Source organism: Prionailurus bengalensis, chromosome E3, assembly GCF_016509475.1.
Source record: "Prionailurus bengalensis isolate Pbe53 chromosome E3, Fcat_Pben_1.1_paternal_pri, whole genome shotgun sequence".
Taxonomy (NCBI): domain Eukaryota; kingdom Metazoa; phylum Chordata; class Mammalia; order Carnivora; family Felidae; genus Prionailurus; species Prionailurus bengalensis.
Window position 1 is genome coordinate 2,079,232 of NC_057357.1, and position 15,226 is coordinate 2,094,457.

At 64.5% G+C, this 15,226-nt stretch overlaps 1 protein-coding gene across 3 annotated transcripts in view; it reads right to left on the minus strand.

The window, feature by feature from the left end:
• Positions 1–2,069: 2,069 nt before the first annotated feature.
• MAD1L1 (mitotic arrest deficient 1 like 1) overlaps positions 2,070–15,226 on the minus strand; it is a 318,039-nt gene continuing 304,882 nt past the window's right edge. For all 3 annotated transcript variants that reach the window (XM_043559540.1, XM_043559541.1, XM_043559543.1), the window contains one exon: positions 2,070–2,499. In XM_043559540.1, the coding sequence (XP_043415475.1) occupies positions 2,341–2,499 (159 nt within the window). In that variant the 3' untranslated portion in view covers positions 2,070–2,340. The remainder of the gene's footprint in view (positions 2,500–15,226) is intronic.

Consider the following 15,226-nt stretch of genomic DNA (forward strand, 5'->3'; position numbering starts at 1 on the left):
GTGGGGCCTCGTGGCCTGTGTCGGGCAGTGGGTAGCTGGGGGCCACGGGGCTGTGGCACCATGCAGCCCGTTTCCTCAGCTCTGACCCAAATCCTTCCAGAATATTCCTCTTTCGCCTGGGCTGGCCTAGCAACCAGCACCCCTTGGGGGGCATCCAGCCTCCATGGCCCACTGCGGATGGATGTTCCCTCGGCCGCCCACGGGGCAGAGGTCAAGAGCTTCTGCCCTGGCCCACGATCCAGGACATCCCCGTCCCTCGAGGCCCTCCTGCCGTCAGGGCCCGGCCGGACACCCCTACCTAAGCCATCTGAGCGAGAACCAGCCCCACGCCCACTGCCCTGGAGGGTGCCTGTCCCTGGTAAGCGCCGTCTGCACACAGGGAACGTGCTGGTGTGTGTACTCCTGCCCGTGCGCGAGGGGCCGCGCAGAGCATTTTTAGGGGCTGGTGATTTCGCGTGGCCTTCTGAACTGAGCGTTTCCTTCCTGTGCACAAGCGGCCGGCCCTCCGTCTGCTCCACGGGGCAGAGAAGAAGAAGGGAAGGCCGGCCTCCCCGCCCACCGCACCCTCCAGGCTGGAGCCTACAACAGGTGCGGGGGCCTTTCCTCACACCAAAGCTGGGACGGTTCCCGCTGTAGGCTTGGGGCCCCCACGTGCGGGGAGGGCAGGGCCAAGCCCAGAGGGCCTCAGCAACAACCCCCCTCCACCCCGCCCCACCACTACCCTGCGGGTTTCTGATGGTGCGGAACACGAGCTCAGGGACCAGGCCCTAGAACAGAGCCCGGGAGGGAGTCCACTCTGACGTCTGCCTGAAACCCAGCACGAGGGTGGGTGGTCTTTGCTGCAGAAGCCAGGACCCCCAGGAGCTTCCTCCCAGTTCCCAAGGGGCTGCTCCGCGGGGTTCGGCAAGCCTCCCACGTGGGGGAGCGGGTTTGGAAATGGGTGCTGTCGGTGAGACAGGACGCGGGGCAGGGGAGCCTCGGGCCTCCGCACGGGCAAGCCGGGGCTCTCAGCCCGTGGAGGGCGGAAAGCCCCCGAGCTGGACCGGGGTCCCCATTCCCACTGGCTTGTGGCCCTGGGAAGCCACGTCACCACCCCGAGCCCGTGTTCTCAGTTTCAAGGTGACCAGCAAAGCCATCCGGGATGTGCTGTGATCAGGGAAGCCAGGGGGGCTCCGGGTTCAGGCAGGACAGCCTGGTGGCCCGGCGGCCAGCCTTGCTGGTGGCCCTGGGGCCTGGCCGGGCCGTGTCTCCATCTGCCCACGGTGAGGCTGCCGGCCACGGGCTGGCACCGCCGATGCAGCCACACGGGCGGCTGACGTCAGGACTCATTGTCCCCATGACTGGTGACAGGCCTGGAGTGCTGAGCCGTGCGCATCAATGAGGTGCCACTCGGGCGCTCCAACGCCAGGCGGCCCGTCTTCTGTCCCCCAACGTGCCGTGCTGGGGGGAGGGGTGGGCCACCACTCCAGGCCTTCCCGAGCCCCCCAAACCCCTGGTCAGTGGGCCCCCCAGGCCCGGAGCTGTGAGTACAGAGGCCAAGGTGCCCCCGGGGCTGGCAGCTGGACCCCCTCCCACAAAGGCGGCCCCCGTCCCTGTGCCCAAGGGTCCGGGGAGAAGGCCGACCCGTGTGCTCTGGTCCCCATCCCTGCCCCGGGTGCCCAGGCGTGTGCAGGCTGCTGGTCCTGAGGTCGCCACAGGAAGGAGGACGTGGCCGGAACCACCAGCGTCACCCGTGGGGGCCTGGGGTTTGGGGTGCTGGCTGCCAGCACTTCCACACGGGGCCTGGAGCCGCCCTTCCGGCCAGCACCTGGGGCCGCAGAGTGCGAGCGTCATCGTCGGTCCGTTGGCGGGGGGAAGGTGGGGGCGTGGGGGGCGGAGCCCAGGGCAGGGGACGTATCTTGGCCACTCTGTTCCACCTGAACACCCGCTCCCTCTCTTCTGCTGGGGGCGGTGGCTCCTGGGCTGCCACCCACCGTCCCCTGGCATCCAGGGGCTGCCCCGGGGCCAAACCGAGGGCTGGTGGGCAGGGCGAGCCCGTCCTCTCGGACGCACACAGCGAGCCGGCGGGGTGGCCGAGGAGCAAACTTTATTTCATACGGAGCAGGGACTCTGCCGGGTTTGAGCGGTGTGTGGGCGGGGGTACACACTGGGGAGGGGGCCGGAAGCGGGCCCCCCGGGCCCCCCCCGGAGCGGCGGCACCGAACGTCCTGGGCGAGAAGGAGGGTGCGGCCTCTCCCCTGCCGGCTACAGGTGCGGGCCGCCCGGGCCTGTGGGGCCGTGTGGCGGGAGGCAGGGTGGGCCCGGGACCTGGCGGCTGCCCTCTTGCGCGTGAGCCGCAGGCTAGGCCACCGTCTGGCGGCTGAAGAGGTCGAGCGTGAGGGCGCTGAGGAAGGCGGGGATGCTGTCTTGGCGCAGGAGGTGCAGCTCGATGAGCTCCGGCACCGTGCGTGAGAAGGCCGTCTCCAGAAGCTGCATCTTGGCGCCCGAGGGTCCCGTGGCCTGGAGGGTGGGCGGGAGACACAGAGGACACACGGTCAGGGGTGCGGTGGCCTGCGGGGTCCCCCCGCCCCTGCCCCAGGGCCCTTCAGTTACAGGACAGGGAGGGACGGAGACCCCGTCCCCAGCGGGGGTCCAGAAGACGGGATGTGGGGCGTGGGGCGTGGGCTCCGGGTGCCCAGCTGCCCTCTGTCGGTCTGCCCAGCCCTCCCCGTCCTCAGAGCCCGGCCACCGTGACGGCAGCTGACACCCCGCCCCACCCCGCGATGCTACAGACGAACGGGCGAGGGGCCGGAGCCGCCCCAGAGAGCTGCTCTGCGCCCGGGCGGACGGCCGTGCCCCCTGGTGCTCAATCCCGTTTCCTCCGTCACACGGCGCCGGCCACAGAACGGGGGGGGGGGGGGGGTTCCCACTGGCGGCCCGGCTGGGAGGCCAACCCCACTCGCGGGCCTTGCTTCTCCGCGGGAGGAGCTGCTCCCGGCCACGATACGCGGAACGGCCGGGGTGCGCACGCCCTGACCCCTGCTGCACCAGGGACGAACCCCAGACACGGAACAACACACGTGCGTCAGATCACCCGTAGGGAGTGTGCAGAACGGCGAGTCCGCGAAAGTACATCAGTGGCTGCCAGGGGCTGGGCTGGGCACGGGACAGACTGCCAGCGGGCGTGAGGGTCCTTGGTGGGCCGACGAGAGTTCTGAAATCGGGTCGTGGTGGCGGCACAGCTTGGAAGACACCAAATACACCAAAAAGCAAGCCGCGGGGTGAACCGCACAGCGTGGGAACTCCCCCCCTCCACCCCACCCCCGGGGCTGGGCGCGTGTACTAAACCCCCGTCTGCCCCAAAGCCTGACGGGGCCACCCTCCTCCCAGGAGCTGCGGGGGCTGCCTGGCTCCGCCCTTGTGCGCGGCTCGGCCCTGCACGCGGCGGGCCACACGCCCGGCCCGCACACCGACCTCCGCCCGGGAAGGAGGCCTGGATGCGCCTGTTGGGAGGCGGTGGTCTCTCCCTCCGAGACCCCAGGAAGGAGCCGGTGCCGGCCTGCCTGCTCCCCCGTCCTGTCCCACGAGCCCTCCCAGCGGCCGTCGGGGCTCGTGGCGCCCAGCGTCTGAGCGGCCCCCGCCTGTGTGCCGCGCGGACGGCCTCTGCTGCCTCCCCAGGGCACCCAGCCTGCTCCCCTGCACGTCCGCACGTTTAGGCTTGTCACAGTTCAACACGGACCATTTTTAAACAAAAGTAAGAGAAACCACTCTGACCTTTTACTGAGAAAATCCTTTCATTTCTGCCTTCTGCTCAATTGTGAAAATTTCCCCTAAATGTCAGAGGGGCTGATCCTCCGGCAGCGGAGGGGCGGGGAGCAGACGCAGGGCACCGCTCGGGCCGGGGTGGGGGGGCGCTGAGGGGGGGCGCTGAGGGAGGCCGTGGCGCCCGCCTGGCTCGGCGACTGAGTGGCAGCCCTCCTCCGAAGCGGGGTCCCTCCACACCGCGCTGCGCCTGGCCGGGACCCTTGCCCGCCCGGGAGGTGGCCTTCAGTCCGGGTGTCTCCCCAGATCCCCGTTGGGCTGTGGGGCCCTAGCCATGCTTTACACACATCAGACATCCCTCGCGGCTGCCAGCACTGCGGCCGTGTCTCGAACAATCGTCACTTGACGCTCGCCCACGCGAGGCCCATCCTGGGCACCTCAGTGCACCTGTCCGGCACTCAGGAGGCGAGTGCATGGCCACAGAGACACTGGCTGTGCCCTGGGGCCGGCGGGGGGCGTGCAGGAAGGAGGCGTGACCAGGGCGGCCTTCTCAAAGCCGAGGGTTTGTGAGCCACCCGCCCCCGGCCGTGCCGGCCCATTCCGTGGGAAGGGCCGTGTCCTTGCTCAGAGGCGGCGTGGAGCCGTGTGGCTGCCAGCATGTGCCCCGGTCACGCCATGCCGATCAATCTCTGCTAGGCTCCACCGTGCTCAAATACCACCCGGTCCCCAGGTACCTTGTAAATCACTCTAATTAGGGGCTGTTCGCTTAAAATTAGAGAGCAATTTTTTAAAAAGCAAATTGCCCAGTAAGACGCGTTGGCTGTGGCTAGAAATATTTATGGCCTGTGTCTCTGCCTCCTCTGCCCCCAGCGTTTGGGAGTGACAGGCCGCGGTGTGGCTGGCAGGCGCCCTGTGGCGAGCAAGGCGCTCCGCCACAGTAAGACCCCCGGTGGCCCCTGGCTGGCCGTCAGCGCGGTCCGGCGCCCACACCTCAGCCTGGACTCGCCTCCAGGCCTCCCCTCCCTCCAGACGGCGGAGCTGGGCCTGCCTCGAAGGGTTCGGCCGGGACCCAGAAGGCCAGGTCTGTCCGCCACGGCGCGAGTCTGCGGAGACGGGCCGCGCGGGGACGCCGGGGGGGCTCCGAGGCTGTGCGTCAGCGGAAGGCGAAGCACGTAGTGGCTCCAAAGGGGCTCGTTAAATGCCAGCCTGTGGCGCCCCAGCTGGCGGGACGGCACGCGGCGGGCCCTTTGTGACATGCCCTGAGTAGGGAACTGCCCCCGCTTCGGTGGCCCCCTCCCAAGCCCCCGACTGCCCGCGGGACGGCACGGGGGGAGGGGATTCCCGTCGAGTGCAAGCCTACCGCTTGCTGAGGGAGCCGAAGGCAATCCCGCGAACGAAGGCACGGGAAGAATCCAGAGATGAGACCCATAGCGAGGTGTGGGTCCTCACGTCCCCACCCGAGCAAGATTTAGACAACGCAACAAGATGACCAAACAGGCAGTGCGAACACCGCTCTCTCAAGACGCTGGGAGCGGGGTATCGTCTCTGCGTCACGGTGGCATGGCGGCTTGTCACAAGGCCCCATCGACTCCCGAGGAAGCGGCTGACGGCGGCTGGAGGGAAACGCAGGACGACGGGAGCATCTTGGGGCCTGAAAACAAGACGGCGGACAGTCACAGAGACTTGGGGCCCCAGCTCGGTGACGAGAGACACATGAGATGACGCGGCGTGCTTCCGTGACCCCGGGGGCCGAGACGAAACGCGGGGTCATGGCTCGCGGGCGCACCGGGCAGACCCGGGGGGACACAGAGCCCCGGGTGCCCTGCTGGAGACGAGGGACCACCCGCCAGGTGGTCCTGCCTCTCGAGGCAGAGAAGGGAAGGGTCACGATCAAGGAGGAATGAACGAAACTGACGACAGGAGAGGGGGTGTTGCAACCAGAGGCCGGTCTTCTGAAACCAGCAACGAAACTGACGGAAGAGAAAAGACAGAAGCTGCCGATGCCAGAAAGGAGATCCTGGAGCTGTTCCGAGAATAATAAGAAAACACTTAAAAACCCTTTATGCCAATAAACTTGACAGCTGGGAACAGAGCGTCCCTTAAACACCACGGAGCACCAGGGCTCGGTCAAGATGAAGCAGCGAACCCGACCAGTCCGGCGGCCATTTAGGAAACCGAATTTGTAATTAAAACGCTCAAGAAGAAATCTCCAGCCCCACGTGGTTTCACTGGAGAATTTTATCAGACATTTAAACAAGAATTAACGCCCATTTTCCACGGTCTGTTCCGGAAGACGGAGCAGAGAGAGTACTTTCCTGTGCACAGGCGTGTCCGCCCGACAGCAAACCAGAAATGGCGCACACGCACAGGCGGAAGAGAGAAGTGGACTTGGTGCAGAGACCCTCAACAGAGCTCAGCTAACGTGGTCGGGAAGTATAGAGCGGGGACCACGCCAGGACCACGCGCAAGGCACTTCTGCGTGTGGCCGGTGCGCTGACGACCAGTCAGGACGCGTCACCACAACCCCAGGGCACCCAGTCCCACTGCCAACACAGGAAACGAACGCCTCTGACAAAACGCGACCTCCATTCCCGAAGAAAACCCTCGGCAGACAGGCGCGCACGGCCCACGCGGCCTCCGAGTGGGACAGGCGGCGCCGTCCCGTCCTGGGGGCAGAACACACACGTGGGGGCCTCGACGGAGGTCCACACTAACGTGCCCCATCAACCTTATTTTTTTTTTTTATTTAAAAAAAATTTTTTTTTCAACGTTTATTTATTTTGGGGACAGAGAGAGACAGAGCATGAACGGGGGAGGGGCAGAGAGAGAGGGAGACACAGAATCGGAAACAGGCTCCAGTCTCTGAGCCATCAGCCCAGAGCCCGACCCGGGGCTCGAACTCCTGGACCGCGAGATCGTGACCTGGTTGAAGTCGGACGCTTAACTGACTGCGCCACCCAGGTGCCCCTCAACCTTCTTTTTTTAAAAAAAATTTTTTTAATGTTTATTCATTTTTGAGACAGAGTGAGACACAGCATGAACGGGGGAGGGTCGCAGAGAGAGGGAGACATAGAACCTGAAACAGGCTCCAGGCTCTGAGCTGTCAGCACAGAGCCCGACACGGGGCTCGAACTCACGGACCGCGAGATCACGACCTGAGCCGAAGTCGGACGCCCAACCGGCTGAGCCACCCAGGCCCCCCCCAATCAACCTTCTTAACGCAAGTGCCAGAGCTGCCCCACGGAGGAAGACGAGAGAACTGAAAAGAATTCTGACTTAAACCTCACACCTCAGGCAGAACTAAACTCCAAGCCCATCACAGACTCACGCATAAAACATAAAAACCTTCCAGCACAGAGATGACACTTCAGGACCTAAGACCAGGCGGAGGACTTGTCAGACTTCACACAGAAAGCACAGTCCGGAGAACAGAATGAAGACGGACAGACCGATGGGCCTCATGGAAACTGCCAGCCTTTGCTCCCAAGACACAAGCCCGCCCGGGAAGGGGTACGTGCGAGTCTCGAGTGACCCGGGGCTGGCATTCTGTGTCCCGGCGCCTCCTGGAAGGTCAGGTGCACAGGTGGGTTTCGCTCACGGCTGTCCCCCCCGCCGGAACAGGGCCCCCTCCTCCTGCACAACGCTGACCGCGGTTGCGACGGTCCGTTCATCTCTGTGACTCCCTGAACCGTCTCCCTCCGTTCCCGGGAAGCCCGGGGAAGAGGCGGCGGGAGTCAGGATGGGGCGGGTGGGGGTACTGACAGCAGCCCCACGCCACCCCGGGGCTCACCTCGCCCACGCGCTCAGATGCCCCGAGGCCGGCCCTCCACTCCCTCACTGGCTCCCCGGCTGCAGGTGGGAAGCTGGTGGCTGCAAGGCCCGGGGGAGGCCGGCTGCTTGGAGGCCGTCTTTAGTCGCATGAAGGCTCACGTGCGGATCTGGGGGCGGCAGGCACCTGAGCGGACACAGCTCCAGGCGGCCCTGCGTCCCGCGAAGCCCGCTGCTCCCATCCCGGCCCCGTCCTCGGCGCCGCCCCCGGGCCTTTGTGTGCGAGGCAGGGGCTGGGAGCCCGGGCACAGCACAGGCATGGCCTCTCTCCAGCCGGGTCCTGGCCGGGCTCCGCGGCCAGATGCTGGCCCCGCGGGGACAACGCGGGGTGGTCGGTGTGGGCAGGCGTGCGCAGACGCCTGCCGCGTGCCGGGCCCCCCCTTCCCGCCGCCACGCACGCGTACCCCGGGTCTTTGGGGTTGAGCGGCCGTCCCCCCGCTCAGACGCGACCGCCCAACACCTCTGCTCTGGCCTCTCCGCCTGGACGGCCTCCTCCTGGTGCCGGCCCTGGGTGACCTGGGGCGCTCTGGCGAAGCTCGGGTCCCGCGCGCCCGCTGGGTGTGAGAGCCCCCGCTCGGCGGGACGTGCTCGGTGGTGGGTGGTGGGTGGCCGTGGCCCTGTCTAGGGGAGGAGCCTTCTACCAGGAGCACAGGTGCTGCCTCCTCCGGGGACCAGCCCGTGCAGAGGGGCGGCCCAGGCCGCGCACCCCGGCTGCATGCACTGACCAGGCTGCGAGGGAGCTCCGGCTACGCGGGCGAGGGCCCGATGCACTGCCCGAGCCGGCACACGCCCACCGGTGATGCGCGAACGGCGGCTTCGCCACGTCCGCCAGGACGTCGCCGTGAACTTCCGTGCCGGAGGAAGCCCCCTGAGCGTGCACCGCAGTGGGTCACGCTCACACATGACACGGCTCTACACGCACAGAGAAAAAGCGTGTAAACCACAAAACCTAAGTGGTTAGCTCAGGGAGCTGCGATGAAACGTGGCTCCTTACGGCTTTGTGCACTTTGTGGATTTTTTACTGCGGCCGCACGTCGTCTCCGTAACCAGGGCCAGCCCGATGCGAACTGTGTCTCCGAGAGCGGCACTCCTGACACAGGGCACTCATCACACGCGCTGTTCTTGCCACAGGCACGGGCGAGTTCGTGGGCCTCACCGGCCACCTGGCCCCGGGACTGGGGCCCCTGGGATGCCCGCCACGGCACCCGCGGGTCTCCCGCCCAGAACCACGCACCAGGGCGGCGGTCGGTCGTGGTGTAAGTGGCCCGGCCCACCCGGGCCCCGCATGGGGACACGGAGGTGACCCTCGGCCCTGGATCCCTCCTCCGCACAGCCCCCACCTGGCCGCTCCTGCTGCCCCCCTCCCCCCTCCCCAACTGTGACTGTCTTGTGTCTCCTCACCTTGTAGGCCGGGCTGGGCGAGGAGGCCCTTCCCACCTCTGCCCCCCAGGCGTCCCCCCACATGCCCCGCCAGCCTCCGGCTCTGGTGCGTGTCCCCATCCACTGCTGTCCCTCAGGGAGGGGGGGCGGCGTGGGGGGGGGTGACCCCGGTGCTCGGCGTAGGCGGACCCAAGCAGGCCTGGGCACAGGCAGAGGGACGTGGTGGCCAGCGGATCGGGACGAGCTGGACGGAACGCCGAGGAGGCCGTCCCAGCACGAAGCTGCAAACGCCGAGCTGGCAAAAAGCATGTCCAGCACGGGGTGGAGGGAAATAGCTCCCCCAATTATCCCCGCTCAATTGTGCCGGGAAACGGCTAAATACCGCATGTTCTAATTATACCGGCGTTGCTGGAGTTACCGTCCCCGGCGAGGGGCGACCTCTCCCCAGCGTGCTCTGGGGGGTGGGGGGGGGCGAGGCCAGGCGCCCCAGCAGCTGCAGATCGGTTCCGAGCCCACAGTTGTTATTATTATTACTCTATTTATACGGCTCTGCATCCCTCGTGCCTCGCCCCGGTTTGTGCAGCTGCTCCCACAGCCTCACGAGGGAGGGGCAGGAGGGCGCACATGGGCGGCGAGGGCCCAGGGTCATTTCCAACGAGCCTCGTGCATCACAGGTGGGTGCCCAGGGGGCCCACAGGTCATCGGCACAGGGCCAGGCTCCGTCTGGCGTCCCACTCCCGGCCCAGGCCTCCTTCCCATCCCAGGAGGAAGGTGGGGATAACCGTGGAGGCCGGGCCACCTCCCTCCTACTGGCTCCCAGGGGCAGGAGGCCAAGTGCAAGGGGTCCCCAAACGGCTCTGAAGGCCGGACGTCCCGGGAGGGCCCGGGCCAGATGGGCTGGAGCACGTGTCCCCTAGCCAGCCACCCTCAGCGCAATGACGCGGATGGCACCAGGTCACGTAGGAAGCCCCCCTCCCCGTCCAGACAAGCTGGTACAGTGGAGCGCTCACGGGGACACAGGCGGCCGGCTGGGGGAGCGGCAGAGACTGAGCTGGGGACCTGGGCTCCGATCGTGGCTGCCCCTCCCACTCGCCGTGTGACCGTGGCACCTCCCCTCCCCTCTGCGAGCTGGACTTCCCTCAGTGGAAAGGGGCACACGGTGTCTGTGTCCCCACCTCGGATATTAACTCACTCACGTGCTGACAAGACGGATGAAGCCAGCCGCCACGTCACGGGCTGTCCACGTGAGGGGGAACTGACGGTGGCCTCTGCCCAACGGCCCGAGAGGAACTGAGCGGACCCACGCGGGTCTCTCCCCAAGAGACTCGTGGCTGTGGCGCGAAGGAGGGCCCACCTGGGCGCAGTCCGGCCACCGAGCATCGGGCCACCGCCACCGTGCTCGCGGTGAGTGCTTGTTCCGCCATGGACTGTCGATACAGGAGGGCAGAAAAAAAATCCCTTTAGAAAAACATCCTGAAAGGTGATGAAAACCTTACCGAACATGAAAGGTAAGTCAGGAAAATGACACCAGAGTGCACGGTAACCCAAGCGCTCTAAAGCAGGAACAACACATCTTAAGATACGGCGGCCAGAGACAACCAGACACATGGCCAGAGGCGCAGGATGGGGTGACGGCGGACGCTCACTGGCGACCACGGAGGCCTGCAAAGTACAGACGCAGCAACCAAACACAACCCCCAGCGCCCCCCACCCCCCGTGGAAATGTTCACAAGGTGAGGCCGGCTCCAGACGCGCACGAGTGGAAATGGGAGCACGGAGAGCGGAGGGAAGCCCCGACTCTTGAAATCTCTTCACGTGACAGCAGCAGGCCACGAGCCTCCTCGCGTGCACAAAGTGACATCCCAGGGGAGCTCGGAGCGGCGGGGTTCTCACGCCCCACGTCGCGAGAAGGCTGCGGGGAGAGGCACGCAAGTCCTTCGACAACCCTCAAAACAGCACGAGAAGAAGTACAGACAGTAAGTCAAAGAAGGAGGCAGACCCACTTGTACAAAACATTCCCCCGACCCAGAGGAAGGCAGAGAAAGAGGTTCAAGGAACAAGACAGGCCGGAAACAACGGATTTTGGAGCGAAGACCGTCACTGGGGATGAGGGTTGCTTCAGAATGATGAGAGGACTAATTTATACATGAAATAAAAAAAAAAATGACAGAAATACAAGAAGGCACAGACAAATCCAGCATTAGTCAGAGATTTCAACGCTTGTCTGTCTTTAATTGACAGAAGAGATAAAAAATCGGCGAGACTCTGATAGAAGGTAGGACACTTGACAACATTATCAAAGAAGCTGACGTAACTGACGTTTATAGCACACGCTCCAGCAGAATACACGGTATTTTTAAGTACGTTTGCTACACAGACAACATTCTGGACCTTACAACAAATTTCGACGAATTTTAAAGGATTAACGTCATGCAAAGTATGTTCTCCGACCACGATGAAATTCAGTCAAAACCTAATAACGGAAAGGTAGCTGGAGATCGTCAGAATACTTGGAAACTTGGTAACCTACTTCTAAGTAACCCCTGGGTCAAAGAAGAAACCAAGAGGGAAATTACTAAGTCATTTCAACTGAATGAAGATAAAACAAAATCATCCGAATTTGTGGAGAGACTGAGGCAGACCTTGGGGAAGTTTTTAGCGCTAAATGTCTATGCGAGAAAAGAAGAAAGCGCTCCCATCAGTGACTTCAACTTGCACCTCAAAAAGCTGAAATAAAAAGGGCAAATGAGACCCAATGTACGCAGAAGAAAGGAAACAAAGATCAAAGCGGAAATCAATGAACCAGAAAGCAGAAAAGCAAGAGAAAAACATACAACCCGCAGTGGTCCGCGAAGATTAACAAGGCTGACGCACTTGGGCCAGACTGCTTAGGAACGAAGGGCGGAAGACGACTGATGGGGTCGCGGGGGACGGGGGTGACAGCACGGGTCCCACAGATGTCAGAAACACAAGGAGGGAGCACTACCGGCTTCACGTCGGTGAGTCCGACAACTTAGATGCAGCGGACCAACTCTGAAAAACAGAACTCGCCGAGCTCACCGCAGAGGAGGGCTAAACCCGCTAAGCCCTGCGTCCGCTACGGAAAACCTCTCACGGAATCTCCCGGGCTGGTGGCGCTCCCCGGGTCCCAGGCAACACGCAACACCGGAGGAAGCGATGCCAGCCCGACATCAAGTCTGAGACACCCGATGAGGACGAGCACGCCCCAAGCCCACGGCGAGCCCAGCACTGCCGATACGTCAAGAAGAAGGGCCACGTGATTCTCAGAACAGAAGGGAACTTCCTCAGCCTGACCGACGGCACCTGCGAATAACCCACATTCACGCCACAGTCGACGGCCCGAGAGCGAGCACCTCCCCGCCCGCCGCAAGCAGAGGCTCGCCAGCTGGCTCAGCATCGCTCTGGAGGCTGTGTGGAGCAGGTGCAACGTCACGGTCCAGGTAGAAAATCCAATCACTACAAAGATACCAGGAACGACACATGAGGTTAGCGAGGGTGCAAAAGAAAAGATCAATATTCAAACATGAACTGCTTTTCTACAGTAGCAACAAGGAGAGATCAGAAGCGGAAAAGCAATCCCCTTGACAACAGCGTCAAAACACCAAACGCTTCGGGACGCACCCGACAAAAGGAAGCGATGGTGCGGAGAGACACTCTTGTCGACCCCGTGTTGCTACGATGGCCATTCTCCCCTCGATGACCTGGGAGGCTCGCGCACCCCTGACCAAAACCCGAGCGGACGTGTGCTGTGCACGCACACAGGGGCCTCAAACACGGGAATGCAAACACCCGGGAATACCGCCAGCGGCTCCGAGTGAGGAGGCGGGGGGCGGCTCCACAGACGCCCTCCCTGCTCCCAGCCGCCTCCACGGGGACTTCCTGGCTCCCCTGTAGCCCCCCATGGCCTTGGGAGAAAGCGCTACGCGGTCTTCTCACCGGGCCCTACAGCACAGTAAGCCAGCGGCTGCGGGTACGGATACCGAGGGTCCGCAAACGCTTGGTCCTGTGCCATCGACAGAGCGACCTGGCTGAGAGAGAGGGATTCTCTCCCGCCGGGCCCAGGCCGCCTCCTTTGGCCACCACCGCGGACACAGCCTCCAGGCCCCACCCTGGGCCAGCGGCACAGAGACACAAGTGCCGGGCCCGGCCGTATGGAGAGGCCGGTCCCGAGGACCCCGAGACCAGATGGGGGAGCCGCTTGGCTGGGGGGGCAGCCCGCACTTCACAGGTGGCTGGCATAGCACGGCTGGTGGCCCGGGTGCCTCGGCCGTGGTCACACGCCATGCAGCAGGCACATCGTGCTAGCCCTGGGTTAAAGACATCCCTGTGACGGACGTGACTCCCGGAAAGTTGTGTCTCCACAGTCACGATGGCGTAAGAGCAGCCAGATGCGCTGTGCGCTGGGCCTCGCCGCTCACCCGGCTGGCGCGTGGCTGCCACGGGCCCTGAGCGACGAGGACGGAAGTGGTCACCGCCCGGTCGCCATGGGATCGGGACCTGCCGCCCGGCCCTCACCCTCCTGCGTCCGCGAGGGTCGCGCCTTAAAGCAGCCTCCATCCTGGCAGCAGAGTCCCCTCCTCCGTCTGCGCCGAGAGAAGCGTACAGGGTGGCTCTGTGAGGGCCCCCCGCTCCTGCCAGGTGCCTCTCTTCCGCGGGGGTCCCGAGCAGGGAGGCTGCTGGGAGGCTCGGCGGGGCCGGGCGACCTGAAGCCGGGGCACACGCGGTCCAGGTAACCTAGACCCCCCCCCCCCCCCGGAACGAGGGGCCGCGGCTGCCGCGCAGGGTCCCGCTGGGGGACGAGGCCCCATCTCCCGGGTCTGTGACTGCCCCTGACTCGGGGTTCTCCGTCCCCGCCAGGAACCACGGGCGCTTCTGGCTGAGGCCCCGGGGAGCCGGGCCCCACAATGTCCCAGGGTCCCCAGCCCTCACGTTTCTGCCACCAGCTCTGCGCGGACGACCCCGCTCAGCCCTCTGGCGTTGGTATCATCTGCAAACGGCCTTGTTTTTCATCTTTGGCAAGGCTGAAAATCTGATCATGAAAGGAAATTTTCTTTTTTCTTTTTTAATTAGTACTCGGTAATATCACCAAGCTGTGAGTTTATGGCTTTGTAGATCTTGTGTTTTTGACACTAATTACTCACAAAGGCTTTTTAAGCCTCATCTCAACTCTGCAACTGCCACGCCGGTAATTACACAAGAGAGGGAGTCCCAACAGATTCCACAGGTCACACCCGGCTCCTCCGACCCCTACTCCGGGCTTGTGGGGGGCCGCCACCCCCCTGGGCCCTGGGGCAACCCGGCCGTTCCCAAGGTTCTGGCCCAGGGGCCCCAAGGCCACGTCCCCGGGACTGCAGTCCCCGCCAGTCCCGGCAAGGGGCTCGGGGCTCAGGCTCTGCTCCGCCCTGAGGAGCCCGTCACAGTCCCCGGCAGCGGCCGGAAAGGACCCGGGGCAGGAGTCCTGGGACCCCGCGGTGGGGGGTGCCTGCTCCACGGTGATGGTCTCCTGGGGCCTCCTAGGAGGGCCCGGCCCGGCTGAGGACAGACTGCCCACCTCCTCGGCCCTCCTTTCCTGCCCGGGGCCCTGAGCCAGCACTGACCACGTGCCCCTGTCCTCCCTGGCCTGGGCTTCTGCCCCCCTCCTGCCCCCTGCCCAGGCCACTGGGGTATGACGAGGCCGCGTGCACCTCCGCCCGCCTGTGGCTCAACGGGAAAGCCCGCCGGGGAGAGGCGGCTGGCCTGAACCCTGAGCCGAGGTGAGGCCCCAGCACGCCCACCAGGCAGGCCCGCGGCCCGGGCTTCCCGTCCTCACTCTTGGGAGCACTCACCGAGCCCTGGAACCTTGCCGGCAGGCAGGGTGGCCGGAAAAGCAGGAGCAGGTCACCCTCCGCCGCGAGCCTCCGCCTCGCTGTGAACCCTGTGGGATGGCGTGTCCTTCCCTCCTCCTTCTTGGAGAACCCAAAGGCTCTCGGATGGGCGATACATCGACTGAGCAGAACAGGAACCTCCCTCTTGCTCCCGAGCCCCAGGCTGAGCCTGCTGCGTGGCGGGCTGCACCCGGAAGGCTCCCCGGGGGCCGTGGCCCGATGAGCGTGCAGACCTTACGGGCCGCCCAGCTGACTGCGCTGGGCCGACCTGAGATACGATCGGTTGGTCACGGTTCGGCGTTCTTTATTGCAATCCCCTCTTAAGATGCAGTTAAAACATCTCATCGCCGAAGCGCCTGGCTCCTACCGGGCCTTTCCGCCTCAGGCGAAGG